Genomic DNA, 14428 nt, shown 5'->3' with positions numbered 1-14428 from the left:
GAATCAGTACTTAGAGTTGATAATATTTGTGATGAGTACCTTTACAGTGTAATCTATATAAAACAAAATAATAGCACCAAAAATAACCCCTCTTCAGGAATATGTCGTACATATTATGACATTCCACTATTAGAAGTGTGGGCCTTCCTGCCTCAAAGGTTGTTCAGTCTTTATGAATCTCTCACTAAATTTGAAGAGCCTGGACTTTGAAATGTATCAGATCACTATAAAATTATTTAGCACACTATTCCCTGTAGCAATTATTTGGGTATAGATTGCTCTTTTCTTAAGCATCCATAATCTTTTCTATTTCCTCTTTGCTTATTCCACAACTCTTAACACATTTCTACACTCTACTGACATACAGTCAGCACTTTAAGTTGGTAGGATTTGTGGTGAGTACCCTTACAATACGACCCATATTTGAAGCAAAAATTTTTGAACTGAAGTTAACTGACACATAACAATTACCAACTAGTACCTTAGCAGCCACTATTTTCATACCAATTGGGGGTAAACTGGGCAGTGATGGGGGAGAAAATAGACACTGTAAAGAAAGGTAGAAGACAGTGGAATGGGGTTTTGTATATAATGCTTCTTAGGCAATGAGAGTGGTCAAATTTAAGAACATCACTGACAAGATTCCAAAAAGGAACATACTCAAAGGAAAAGCCCAAACAGTGTAAGAAAATATGAGCTTTAGTCATTTTCTAAATTTAGTCACAAGTCTGACTCAATTTACTCACTGGAAAATAAAGGGTTTAAACAAGATGATCTTAGAATCCTTCCTAGACCAACTGTCTTTGATAAATGATACTATCAGTGAAAGCCCATCTTATTTTATTCTGCTGGGTACTTCTATTTGTATATTTTTAATTAAACAACAATCTCCAAGCTCGTTGATGTTACTTTAAAAATGCTAGCGAGTGTTGGAATTGGATCATTACTGTGGCCAAATATTGGGTAAGTTTTCCCACTGAGTGTGCGCCTTTGTACAGCCCAGGGCTTCCTTGAGGAGAGAGCACAGCACAGTGAAGACTAATGTGCACTACAGAGCAATACTGTCTGTATAGGAATTTCCCCTTCGCCAATTAATATCCCGGTGACCCTGAGCAACTTCATAAACCTCTTTGTGCCTCAGTTTCATAATTTGTGCATGGGGAAACCAATCGTATCTGTCTCTGAAGTTTTCGTGTGTGTGTTTTTACATGTAAAGGGCCTAGAGCACTCCCTGGATCCTGATGAAGAATCAAAAAATCATAGCTTTTTATTATTGTTCTTGAATGTTTCTTTATGGGCATTCGATCAGAACAAATCACCTGGATCTTTGTCACATTAGTAATAAGTGTATTACTTATAAAAAGAATATTATATACCTATAACTCACAGACACACAATTTTGGGCATAGAATAAAACTACATTTTAAGAATTATCTATTTTGTTACATATGTGTCATAATATCTACCTATCATGGTATGTATATTGATGACAGTTAAGCAGAAAAAAAGGAAAAACTTGTACCCATGCATCATATGGAGGCCTAAAGAGTAGAAAATGAAAGAAAAGAAGAATCAAATCAGGAAGCAGAGAAATTATATTTAAGAAATTAATATTCACAATAATAGGGGTATTAATGTGTTAAGTGGGGATAGCATTCTTATGAAATCTTCAGAAAGATTTCTTCTCGTGAAAGAATACTGGAAAGCCAACCTCTGAGGCTTCCTGAACTTACTCAGGAGGCTTCTTGGGAAACCACTACAAATAGACACAGAGCCCATCCTAGAAAATAAAGAGTAAAAAAAGAAAAGGAAATGAAAGCAAAAGAAGGGGAAAGGGGAGAATAGATGAAAAGATAAAAGAGGAGAAGAGAGAAGATGGGAGGAGAGGAGGGGAGAGAAGGAAAGAGAAAGAAAGGGAAGGAAAAGGAGAAAAAGAAAAGATTTTTCAATGGAAAAAAAAAAAAACAAAACATTGATTCCTCAGATTTCCGAGCACTTATGGTTAAAGACAAACCCAAGACAGAAGAGTACATATGTAGATTCAAACACAATCTTTAGGACTACTTATTGTTGCAGAAAATCATTGAATTACTAAACCTCAAATGTAGACAAGCTGATCTCATTTATTTTGATTTGGTTGAGAGAAAAGAACATGTGCAGAAGAATTTTGAGCTTTCTTTTAGAAACCAGCTGTAATGAGCACTCTATATGTCTAAGTGATTCAAGAGTTCTATCATTTTTGAAGCTGTAGATTAATAAAGGCACAGCTGTTGAAGAATATAGTGGTAAAGATAGTTTATATCTAAATCTTTTTTAACTACTTATTTTCTGCAAGGTCTAGTGCCCTTAATCTTAGTAATAATCAATGCTGGATTTCACTGAAATAAATATTCTATTGGCCAGCTAAGTTATTTACATGAAAGAAAATCAGTATGTAAAGTATCCAGTATAGTCTAATTCCTCAAAGATTTGATACTATAAAAACTAAAAGAATTAATACACTTTCAACTTAAACCACTAATTTACACCTTTCTAGAAAAAAAAATCATTTAACTTCTTTTTATAAGAGCATGGCTTTTTACAAAGAGAAATGAAAATTCCATAGTAACAGAAGTAACCTCTACAGTACATAACAATAACAGTTTTATGTCTCTCTAAGTGACAGTAGGCAAGGTACTTCCTGATTGCTAGTTTATTTTTGTATATATATAAATATGGTTGTCATAATTTTGTATATATACAAAAAGATATGTACGTAAAGTTGTCATAATTTTAAAATATTCACACTTAAAAGCACGTATCAAACTTCCAGACGTAACAGGCATTTTTTCTTTACACCTTGACACAGTTTTAAACCCTCTAGTTTAAATACGGAGCCTTGGTGGTACAGTGGTGAAGATCATGGCTCTTAACCAAAATGTTAGCAGTTTGAATCCACCAGCTGCTCCCTGGAAACCCAATGGGGCAGCTCTACTCTGTCTTGCAGGGTCCTTACGAGTTGGAATCTACTCGACTCGATGGTAATGGGTTTGGTTTTTTATTTAGTTCAAATACATATAAATTAATTATAAATCTTTATTAACATACCACATATCCTACGAACCAAGATGACAAACCTATTGGCTTACTTGTAATGCATAACATGCTTCTTTTGTTATCTGGCAAATGGACAGTAAATGTCTATCAGGATAAAATACTAAAGAAGAATAGACTGTGTATGGTCTAATTTATCTCTGTGTTTCTCTTGCTTAATTTTACAAATTCAAAATTAATATAAAGAAATGTATTTAAGAAATTAGGTATATTTCAATATATCATGTAAATTTTTAATGAGTGTCCTCTGTCAGATATTTCAAAAACTCACCTCTTGGTTCTTGTTCTTGGTCCTGAAAATCTGGGCTTCTTTCATTGAGAGTAATTGTAGATACCTCATGCATTTATTTATCTGCAATCACAGAAAATATGGCAATGTGTGGATGATCAGTGGATCTAGAAATAGTTCCAAGTGGTTACACTTTTCATACTGCCACACAAGCTGCCCATCATATCATTTTTTTTGTTTTCAGATAACTGTAGAAGTGTATGGGGATGCCTAAAACATGAAAACATTTAAAAATAATAGTAAACAGTTGAACGTTCCCACCTGTTGGGAAAATGTGCTGGAAGAACAATGAAAATCGTATGTTTGCATGACTGTAAAAACTGGGCAAATTAATGGAAATCAACCTGGCCAAGACTGTTATTTAGTGACGCAAACCAAAAAAAGGAAAAATCACTCAATTTAGTCATTTCAAATTTTCTCTTTTTAATTATCATGAAGCAAACAAAAATTACTTCTAGAATTTGGAGTAACAGTTATATCCCTAGTCATTAAATCTATACCTAACAAGGTAAAGGCTGTGATTTAACTTCCCAAAAAGACAATGACAGAGCTCTCTCACGAATAGAAGCAGAACTTTTCAGCAATTCAGTTGTTCAAAAAGCATATCCAAAGACAATTTCTTTCCTCATAAAAGAATGCCCCTATACCTCTCCAACCTCACTCCAGAAAATTGTGACCTTCCATAAATTCCTACAAGCAATGAGAATATGTATCAACAGAAAATATAACAGGAGAACATCTACAGGATTAGATGCCAATTAAAGAGTGTCTCCAGCCTGGACAGGGATTTGAGTTTTCAGAAGTCTCTTGGGTCATTCTATCAGTAAATAATTATTCCATTTATATGTGCAGACATAGTGTGTGGCTTTTTATATCATCACTGTTTTAAATGAAAGACAATGCAAGTTCGTTATAAATTAGTTTGTTAGAATATTTGGAACAAATTCATATGAAGTTACCTCTCCTGGACACTTCTCTTCCCTAGACAATCCTTAGAGGGAGAAGACAGGTCTTGCCAAGAAAAAGTAGCAGAAACCAAGTAATGAGAAATGTCTGTAATGTGAAGAGAAAATATTGATATAAAGTGAATAATAAATTATGAGTTTTATATTAGTAAGTCTTTAGATAAAGTGAAAGATATTTATCCCAAAATGAAGGGAGAACAAGCCCAAGATTCTCTTGCCTAACCATATTCCTAGCAGAGGAAGGCCTTACTCTGACTGTTAGAGGGTCTATAGCCAATAAATCCCTATGGCTCAGAGACAGAGAACATTGGGACTAAGTAAGTTTTTGAAATTTACCATCCAATTCTTGAAAAGACAGATAATCACAGTTCTTCAGTTCTGGACTGCAGTAGATGTTGTTGATCTAAGCCTGAATCTAGATCAGCTGGAACCATAATGATCTATTTGTCAAATACCATCAGCAAATGCTTTCATGAACAGTCACAACATGAAGATTTAACTCCCAATCCAAGAAGATGCATCTTAACTTAATCACTTCTTTTTCAGTTGGACCAAGGCTCAACTTGACTAGGATTTCAAACTGGCACCTTAACTTTGAGTGAGCTAAAATTTTACTTACATGTATGGACCCTTCAAACAAAATTGATACACTTTATCAACTAACCCTGAAGCTTGCTATAACCTTGATGCTTACAGTTATGATGACCAATTAATAAATATGCTTATACTTCAAAAAGGTTTTAGTTGAGTTTTCTTGTCATTTGCAACCAAAAGCATCCTAACTGAAACACCCTGATCTTAAATGTGTATATGAATTTAGGTTAGTTTTATGTTTGTGAGTATGTTTTTTGAGCAGTATCACTTGATTTTAATTTTTACAACATTAGAATCTGTCATATTATCAACAACAGTTCATTACTCTTTCAAAATTTAAATGCAATTTCCATATTGTTCTGCTTCCTAATGAACTTTTAGAATCGGAGTAAAGAAGTGAATATATATTTACATTTTTTCTTCAAGGATTGACTTAGGATACTATCACAATTCTGTGAGATAAAATTTAGACATGCTAGTACTCAAAGTAAGTTAATTCATTGCAATCTTTGGGCAGTCCATAGTATGTTAAATATCCTTTGCTAATACCACAATTCAAGTGTATCAATTCTTCTTTTGTCTTCTTTTTCTTTGTACGGCTTTTGCATTAGAGAGCCATAATCCTAGTGCTCAGATAACTTTGGAAATGTCTATTATATGAACATATGCAGATAGGGATACTGGCAGAAGCCGAATACTGCCACCCAGTGATGAACACTAAGACGTGGGATTCAAAAATTCCCTGATAGAGGGACAAGATGCATGCTATTTGTAGTGGAATTTCATTGGGCTTTCATAGAGACACAAGAAGATGACATCATGAGCACTCTTTTTATCATGGGTGATGTCAGAGGGTCATTCGCTAAAAGATTGAGCAGCATAACAAAATTCTTTAATAAAAACAAAATACTATGTACAGATGTATGGCAAAGAATGTGGCTCAGGGGAAGTCTATCATAGTCATAAGTAGAATTTTCAGAACAAAATGGAACCTCTGGCAAAGATTTCCATTTCTGTTGTTGCATGAAATGAATACAGCATTCATTTCCTGAAAGAAAAACCCTATGGGGCAATTCTACTCTGTTCTATAGGATCCCTATGAGTCAAAATCGGCAATGGGTTTTTTTGTTTGTTTGTTTGTTTAGGACCTTTTACAAGACCATGAAACACTATGAGCAAGAAGGAGATGGGATATTGAAAAATAACAAAGTCTTCATCAGAAATTTTAAATGACCTTGGAGGATAAATAAATCACCTTTATGAAAATATAACACCAAACAAAGCTGCTCTACTTCAGGAGATGATTTTCTGATTGGGAAAAGAAGCAAGATTGAGTCATTTTTCTGCCTATATGCCTTGTTCATTCACATTCTTTTTGCATGTTTAGCCAAACCTTAACATGCTAACCAATATAAGCAAAACTACATATTGAAAATATTTTGCAGGTATAAAAATAAATATACAGGCTTCTAAGTAATTTGAGCCATCTTTGTATGGGATATTTCATATTTCAAAATGTATTCTTCTGAAATCAGCAATGAACACTATTAATTGTGAAAAAAGGATTAGGTTTATTTAAAAAAGAGATATGAGAAAACCTTCCATCAACTAAAATAGATTTCTGGCATTAGCTGTAGCATAAGTCATCACATAGAACATAAATCTACAGACTCAAGAGAACTATACTACACCAAGAAAAGTGTGTATATTTTCTTAGGAAATGAAAATCTTAAAAATACATTTTCAACAAAATTAATCATTGGAGGTAACCTAATGAATATTTTGCATCATGCACAATCATGATGACATAAGGAAATATTTACCACAATTAAATCATTGTACACATCTTCCCTGTAATAGACGGGATAGCAATGGAATTCAGTGTTTTGCTATGCTTTGTTTTCCTGGAAGGGACAATTCTTTATTGAAAGTAGATGATGCATTTGCTTGTCCCCTCATTTTCTTTTTCTGGTAGAGAGCTTCTTCATGGAATTTTTCATTTCCACATTTCTCAGAGTATGGATAAAGAGATTCAACATAGGGGTGAAAACAATGCAAAACACAGCCAAGAATTTATCAATGGATAAGGTGGAAGGAGGTTTCACATACAGAAAAATACAAGGGACAAAGAAGATGACTAGCACAGTGATGTGGGAGCCACACATGGATAAGGCTTTGCGCTTCCATCCCTGATTAAGGTTCTTCAGGGACTGAAGAATGACTCCATAGATGAGTGACATCATAAAAATGACCACACATACTGCCCCGTCACTGGCGATCACGGTGAGACCAATGACATAGGTTTCAGTGCAGGCAGGTTTTAATAAAGGGTACATGTCACAACAGAAGTGGTCAGTGATGTTGGGACCACAGAAGGGAAGGTTGTAAACAAAGAGAAGGTGAGCTACAGCATGCACAAAACCTCCAACCCAAGTCACCAGCAGCAGCAGAACACTCAACCGTTGGTTCATGATCATCATATAACCCAGGGGTTGGCAGATAGCCACGCAGCGGTCATAGGCCATGACCACCAGAAGTAAAATCTCAGAACCACCAAATAAGTGTCCTATAAAAAGCTGGGTCAGGCAAGCTTAGAAAGTGATGGTTTTCTTCTCATAGAGTAAATCTATAATCCTATTTGGGGTAACTGTAGTAGAATAAACAGCATCCATAAATGGTCAGTAGCCAAGAAAGAAGTGCATACTGGTATCCAGTGTTGGGCTGACCACCACAGTCAAGACAATAAGTAGGTTGCCCACTATTGTCACAATGTAGATGAGCAAGAACACAACAAATAATATTTTCTGGCCTTGGAGACTCTGAGTGAGCCCCAAGAGGACAAACTCAGTCACACTGTTCTGTTGTTCCATATATTCTTCTATCTGTCCTTATTTCAGACTTCAGGACAAATTTACCTGTAAATAAAATGGCAACTAGTGACTTTATGAAATCTCCATATAATTTATTTATTCATGCAACAAATAGGCATTATGATTTATCAGTTTCAGCCCTGTACACTATTTCAGGAATATAAGGCTGATTAAAATATGGTCCATAACCTCAGCAATCTTATCAAGTAATGAAAGACAAACAAGTGTTTTGAAACAAATGGGAAAAAAGCAGACTATGAAGTAATTAGGGTTACCACATGAACTCGAGACATCTGGTAGAAAACAAAATTGTGTAGTATTTATAAAAATCAAATATAAATACAATAAAGTTTTAATATAAAAGTAAAGGAAGATTTACTTAATATTCACTTTCATGTTAGTAAATGAGATGTTTTTCTGCATGCTAGGAATGGCAGAATCTTTTTAACTAATAACTGAAATCCCCAATGGACATATTTCACAATTTTGAAAATTGTTACTGACAAGGCACTACTGAGCAACAAAGAAATAAGCATAAAACTATGTATAATACTATTATAAAACAAAATAAAAATAATCATATGAGCATGAATAAAACATGGAAAGATACAATTTTTGTTTTAAACAGTTTACTTTTTTGTTGGTGCTGTGTGTGCAGGAGTAAAAAAGATGAGAGAAGAGATTCCAAGGAAAAAAGAAAACATCACACAAACACACACGCATACACGAACTATATCATAAATATCTTCAATGTTAACCAACCCTGATTTCTCTTAAAATAATCCTAGTAATGAGATTCAGTCACTTTTGAAATTCCTATTGACATTTGCTTCAATATCTGACATCATAATTCTGCTGGATCTGCTCTTCACAATACATGAATTTTCTGTTTCTTTTTTTTTTTATGACCAAACCCTCTGTGTGTGCACTAGATCCCATCTCTTTATCACTCTTAAAATAGTCCTTCTGTAATAGTCCCCTCCATTTCCTACAGTAACAATTTTCCTCTCTATATTTATACAGTGTAGTATCTCCTTTGTTTACATAATTAACCCATGTACTCCACATCTATTTCAAGCAAGCAACCCAATTCTCTGCTCTTCTTTATAAAAACTGCTTCTATTTGCTAAGTCTACTGATCAATTTCCATCCTCTTCTTACCCAACCTATGTCTGCTACAAATTGAAGTAATAACCTGCTTGCATAAGTGTCATCTTAGGTCCTTGAAAGTCACTCATTCAAGGCTTACAGATTTACATTATGCTCTAATTATTAAATTACAGAGCAATTCCGTTGATCCTATATGAGATTTACAAATCTCTGTTAGAATAACCCCCAAATACCCTTGAAATTAGTTTCTAAGAATACTGATCTTAGAGGAGGTAAATGTACTCTAGATCTTTACACTGTGAAAATATTCAAAAGGGTATTACGGAATTAAGTCAACCTGCATATTTTTATCCATGACAAACGTTCTCTAACATGGCTCATTATCAAAATCACTAAGGAGAACTTTTAAAAGACTAAGACTTTCCAAATCACACTATGAATGTACTCCTGCATAATATAAACCCTAGTGAAGACTCTTATGTGTAAAAACACTTCCTGGGTTACCTGCATAATAAAACAGTCATTCAGTCCAAGTTCTGGATTGTTGTTCCTTCTCCCTTGTCCTGAAAGATAACAGCCTCATATACTGATGCCATCTCTGTGAACACAGAGAATAAGACAGTACATGCACCATCACCTGAACTAAAAATGTTTCTCTGTGGCCAAACTTTCCATGCTTCAGGAAGTCTGTCTCAATCTTTCATAAAATGCTTACCTTTTAAATTACTGGGACTTCTAATAGAAATATCAAAATTGTCCCCTAACCAAAAGAAGTCTGAATCTTCAATATAAGCAAACAGAGCCAAAAACCCAAATGCTGGCATAATTTGTTCTAAAAATTCAAGTGTTAAATAAGTGGTATGATGCTAAAAAAATAAAAAGTAAATTTTGTGGGAGAGAGGACTGAGAATAGTTTAGAAAAATATTTTGCATTTTGTGGTTTAGAAGTAAAATAGCCCTTAAAACACTTTGATACTCAATCTGTTATACTGGTCTGAGTTCTTACAACATAGTTAAACTTTGATTTGCCTGAAGGATGGAGAATAATCTCATTTTGATATTTCATTATGCTTTTGGGTGCAACATTTTAATTCCTGAAAAAAAAAACTGCCATGTAAATACTCACATAGGCAGTCTATGTGGCAAGTTAAGAGATTTTGGGCATTTTATTTACATTTGAACTACAACAAATTTTGTCAACTCATTTAATTGATGCATCTCAAAGGGTGACGCTTCCATCATTAAATTCATTGGAACCTTAATCATAATTCTGAGAGTAGGTTCTGCATCTCACAGATACTACGAGAATAATCACCCATGTAAAATAGGACTTACAGGACCAGGTCCTCAGGGGAGAAAAATCACAAAAGTATAACCTGAGGTCAAATTATCCAAAAGGAGGAGTCCAGATTGGGAAGAATTTAAATAAGTAAAAATTCTTGTTTTTAAATCATGACCTTCAAAATAGGCAAACATTTTGAATGTGTAATTTTAAGTTATACCTTTGCAGAGGACATCTGAACTCACTCCCACTGGACAAAGAATATTGATTTCAGAACAAATCATTGAAAGTTTAATTCAAATATATGTAAAGCAGGGTTCTCACCTGTTATGGATTGAATTGTGTTCCTCACAAACATAAGTTGAAGCCCAAACACTTATGCTTGTGAATGTGACTCTCTTTGTAAATAGGGTCTATGAAGATGTTATCAATTAGATTAATATGAGATTGCATTGGAATAGGGTGGGTCACACTGGTGCTCTTATAAAAGAGAAGATACACAGAGACAAAGAGAGAGAGATGAAGGACGCCATGTGATGCTGCAGTAGAAACTCAGTAATTCCTGGCGCTATTAGGAGCGTGGAGAGAAGAGTAGAACAGATCTGCATCAAAGCCTCAGAAGGAATCAAAATAGCTGACACCCTGATGCTGAACCACCACCTCCAAAACTGAGACTAACTTTCTGTTGTTTAAAGTCATCTACTTTGCCGAATTTTGTTATGGCAGTCCTAGGAAAGTAATATATCACACTAGCAGTAAGAGTCTTGACTTTGTCACAGAGTCTCAGACAGGCAAATTGGTAAAATCTGTATTGAACGTGAAAAAGAAGAAGCATAAAAAAATTAAAAGAATAGCTTGAAATCTAGGAACTCCGAGTCTTATCACGCAGCCCTCTCTGAGGAAAACATTACCAACTGTTTCTTTTTACAAAAAGCTTCAAGGAACTCTGTTCCTATGAGAGGAGGAAATTCCATCACTTGGAAATAGTCACAAAGAGAAAGAAAATTTGTAGAAATTGTAGAGTTCTGGTTACCTTCTTTATATTTTCTCCCCTCTTCACCTCAGTGTTAGACCTTATATTTCCAGGGAAATCAATAGTCCCAGATTAAAAAAAAAATTAAATTTCCCAGCATTCTTTGAAAATCAAGGTAGCCTATAAGATACAAGTTAAAGTCATTAAGTGAGACATGCAGGAAGTGAAATGATTCAACTGGAAGCCAAACTCCTTTTTACCCTTCCTCCTTGAAGCTTCCCTAGATCTCAGACAAGTTGTTCAGAGCTCCAACAGCCATCCTGTTACAACGAGCATACCACAAGAGTGGAAGTCAAGAGATTGGGAGGTGAGAGTCCTTCTACTCTATTCTTTTTCAAGATTGCTTAGGCAATTAAGAGCGCTTGGCAGTTCCATATATATTTGAAAATCGATGTTTTCATTTCTGTAAAGAAGGCTGTTGAAATTTTGGGAAGGGGACGTTTTCTGGAATTTATAAACTGCTTTAGATGGTATTGACATCTTGACAATACTGAGTACTCCAATCCAGGAGCATGAAATATCCTTCCATTTATTTAAGTCATGTTTAAGCAATTTTAGTACTCTTTTACACCTTTCTGTGTACAAGTCTTCTTAAAATTATTCCTAGGAATTATGTTATTTTAGATGATATTGAAAAAGGGAATTTTTGTCTTTAATTCCTCTTTACTATGTTCATTACTGATACAGAAAAACTCAACTTACATGCATGAGCACAAGAAAATTTTTCCCAGAGATAATCTTAAAGTTTTAAATCTTAAACCAAAACTATGCCCTGGAGTCTTCTTCGAACCACAGAATAGATCATTTTAATTATTAAATTACCTCTGCTTTGAGTATTGTGGTCTTTTAAAGAATGATCTATGTGAGATCAAATTTAGAAATGGCAACTCAAAACATTGGATGGGAAACTTAAGCAGCAGTTAGTTTAAGATAATGGTAATAGAATAATGTGGAAATGGTAACTAGGAAGTAAGGTAGCACGATCTGAATAATGTAACTAATGTCACTGAAAGGTACATGTAGAAAAAATTAAAATGAGGTATCTTTGGCTCAGTATACTTTCTCCAAAATAAAGAAACTTAAAAAAGTAAAATAACATGGAAGTCAAGCGTTAATAATTGCTGAGTAGAAGAATTCAGTGTCCATAAGCATTTGAAAATAAATTTAGTCGCCTACTCTGTATTTCATTTATAGAGAGAAAATTCAAACTCTACCTTGTTAAGGTCACAGTTCTTTTAGATCTTTGTTCCTAGCAGCCCACAAGCCATCTTAATTGCACTTGAGAATGTGTGCTGAAGGATTCTGTGGCATGTCCCAGTTCTCCTTCAGGCTACTCAGTTGTGACAGCAAAGAAAATTGCTACATACATCGATGGTTCCCCACTATATAATTTCCCTGTGTAAAAATCTCTATTGTCAAAAATCACACAGGTCTGTCTATCTAAAAGTCAAAACACTTAGCTCAAGTTTTTAAACATTTCATAAAATTTTATTAGCCAATATCCATAAAAGGTTGCTTAAATTGACAATTACCTGTATTTCATTCTGAAGAAATTAATATTTTTATATTGGAATATAATTCCATTTTGGAATTCATTTTAAGGAAATGATAAAAAATTCACTGCAATTTATACTGCAAGAAGAATATGCATACAATTATCTCTTAACATTAAATTGGATTATAAAAGTCAGCCCAAATTCCTATAATAATTCTAAAACTGGAAGTTATACTTTGTAGAAAAAAATTCTGGTAATGATCTTCTGACTCTAAAGCTTTATAATAACCAATAAAGATAAAAGTAAAGTGATAGTATGGCAATAGAGAAGAGAAAGGAAATGTGGGACTATTCTATTTATCACAAAGTCCTCGTAGAACATTCACCAAAATAGACAATATTCTAGCACAAACAAGTTGCAATACATTTCAGAGGACTTATATCATACAAAAATATGTGTAATAATAACATTCAACTAGAAAATTTGATTTAAAAAGTAACTATACACTCACCAATTATTTACAAATTAAAAAACACAGTTCTTAATAAGCTATGGATTGAAGAAAAATTGCAATGAAAATGAGAATATATGATGTACTGTAATATAATAAAAAATACTAAAATTTGTTGGATGCGGCTTAGCACTTATAGGAAAATATATAGCTTTAATTGCAAGTATTAGAAAACAGGAAAGGTTATAAAAAAATCAGCTAGCTACTATCTCAAGAAGCTAGAAAGGAAAGAGCAAAATAAACCTGGACAATATTGTAGAATTGAAACAGTAAATTTAAAAGAAAATCATTAACATAGAAAAAAATTTAAACATAGAGAAAATATATAAAACTAAAACCCACTGCTGTCGAGTCGATTCTGACTCATAGCGACCCTACAGGACAGAGTAGAACTGCCCCACAGAGTTTCCAAGGAGCACCCGGTGGATTTCAACTGCCTACCTCTTGGTTAGCAGCCGTAGCAATTAACCACTATGCCACCGTCAGATAAAATTAGGAGTTGGTTTTTGACAAGACTAAGAAAATGAATGTATCCAGCAAAATGAATTAAAAAAAAAGAGGAAAAGCAAACTGTGAGATTTGATAGAGAAAAAAGTGCCATCACTGCAGATTCTTTTATTCTAAGAAGGTAATAAAATGATATTATGCATAAATAGTTTTGCCAACTGAGAAGTGGAGGAAATCTTTGAAAAATATAACTTTCTGAATGCACAATTAAAAATCATAATAACACGATACCTGTTAAATGATACTTTAATTTCTCCCCCCCCCCGAAAAAAATCCATTCACATATACCTTTATCAATGAATTCTAATCAGCATTTCAGCAAAAAATCCTTTTGGGACAAAAGAAAATTAAAATACTTTCAAACTAATTTTCTACACACAGCATAACTCTTAAGCAAAGATAAAAAAAGGAGTTACAAGATTTTGCAAAAATTCAATGTAGCCTCAAAATTTTTCAAATATTATTTAGCAATTCAAATACAGCCATGTATTTTTTAAAAAATCTAATATGGCAAAATAGGTTTTATTTTAAGAATATATGTTTGAAATAAATTAATGTAATTCAATTGACTACAGGAAGGACCATAGCCTTTCGCTTGCCACGCTTTTGAAAAGTACTGTCTATTTTGGTTATCTTGCATTCTCTCCCGTTGTATGTCGTGCATGGGGAAGAGAGAAC

At 33.8% G+C, this 14428-nt stretch overlaps 1 protein-coding gene across 1 annotated transcript; it reads right to left on the bottom strand.

Annotated features, from left to right (window-relative positions):
* Positions 1-6896: 6896 nt before the first annotated feature.
* LOC126063680 (olfactory receptor 4A47-like) lies at positions 6897-7466 on the bottom strand. Its single transcript, XM_049862098.1, has one exon. The coding sequence runs from the start codon at positions 7464-7466 to the stop codon at positions 6897-6899; it is 570 nt and encodes a 189-aa protein (XP_049718055.1).
* Between the last annotated feature and the right edge of the window lie 6962 nt (positions 7467-14428).

Source organism: Elephas maximus, chromosome 20 (genome assembly GCF_024166365.1).
Source record: "Elephas maximus indicus isolate mEleMax1 chromosome 20, mEleMax1 primary haplotype, whole genome shotgun sequence".
Taxonomy (NCBI): Eukaryota; Metazoa; Chordata; class Mammalia; order Proboscidea; family Elephantidae; genus Elephas; species Elephas maximus.
This window is presented reverse-complemented; position numbering and strand designations above follow the sequence as displayed.

Bases quoted from the DNA above. Each gene is read 5' to 3' on its own strand.
- LOC126063680 (XM_049862098.1), bottom strand. From the start codon at position 7,466: ATGGCCTATGACCGCTGCGTGGCTATCTGCCAACCCCTGGGTTATATG.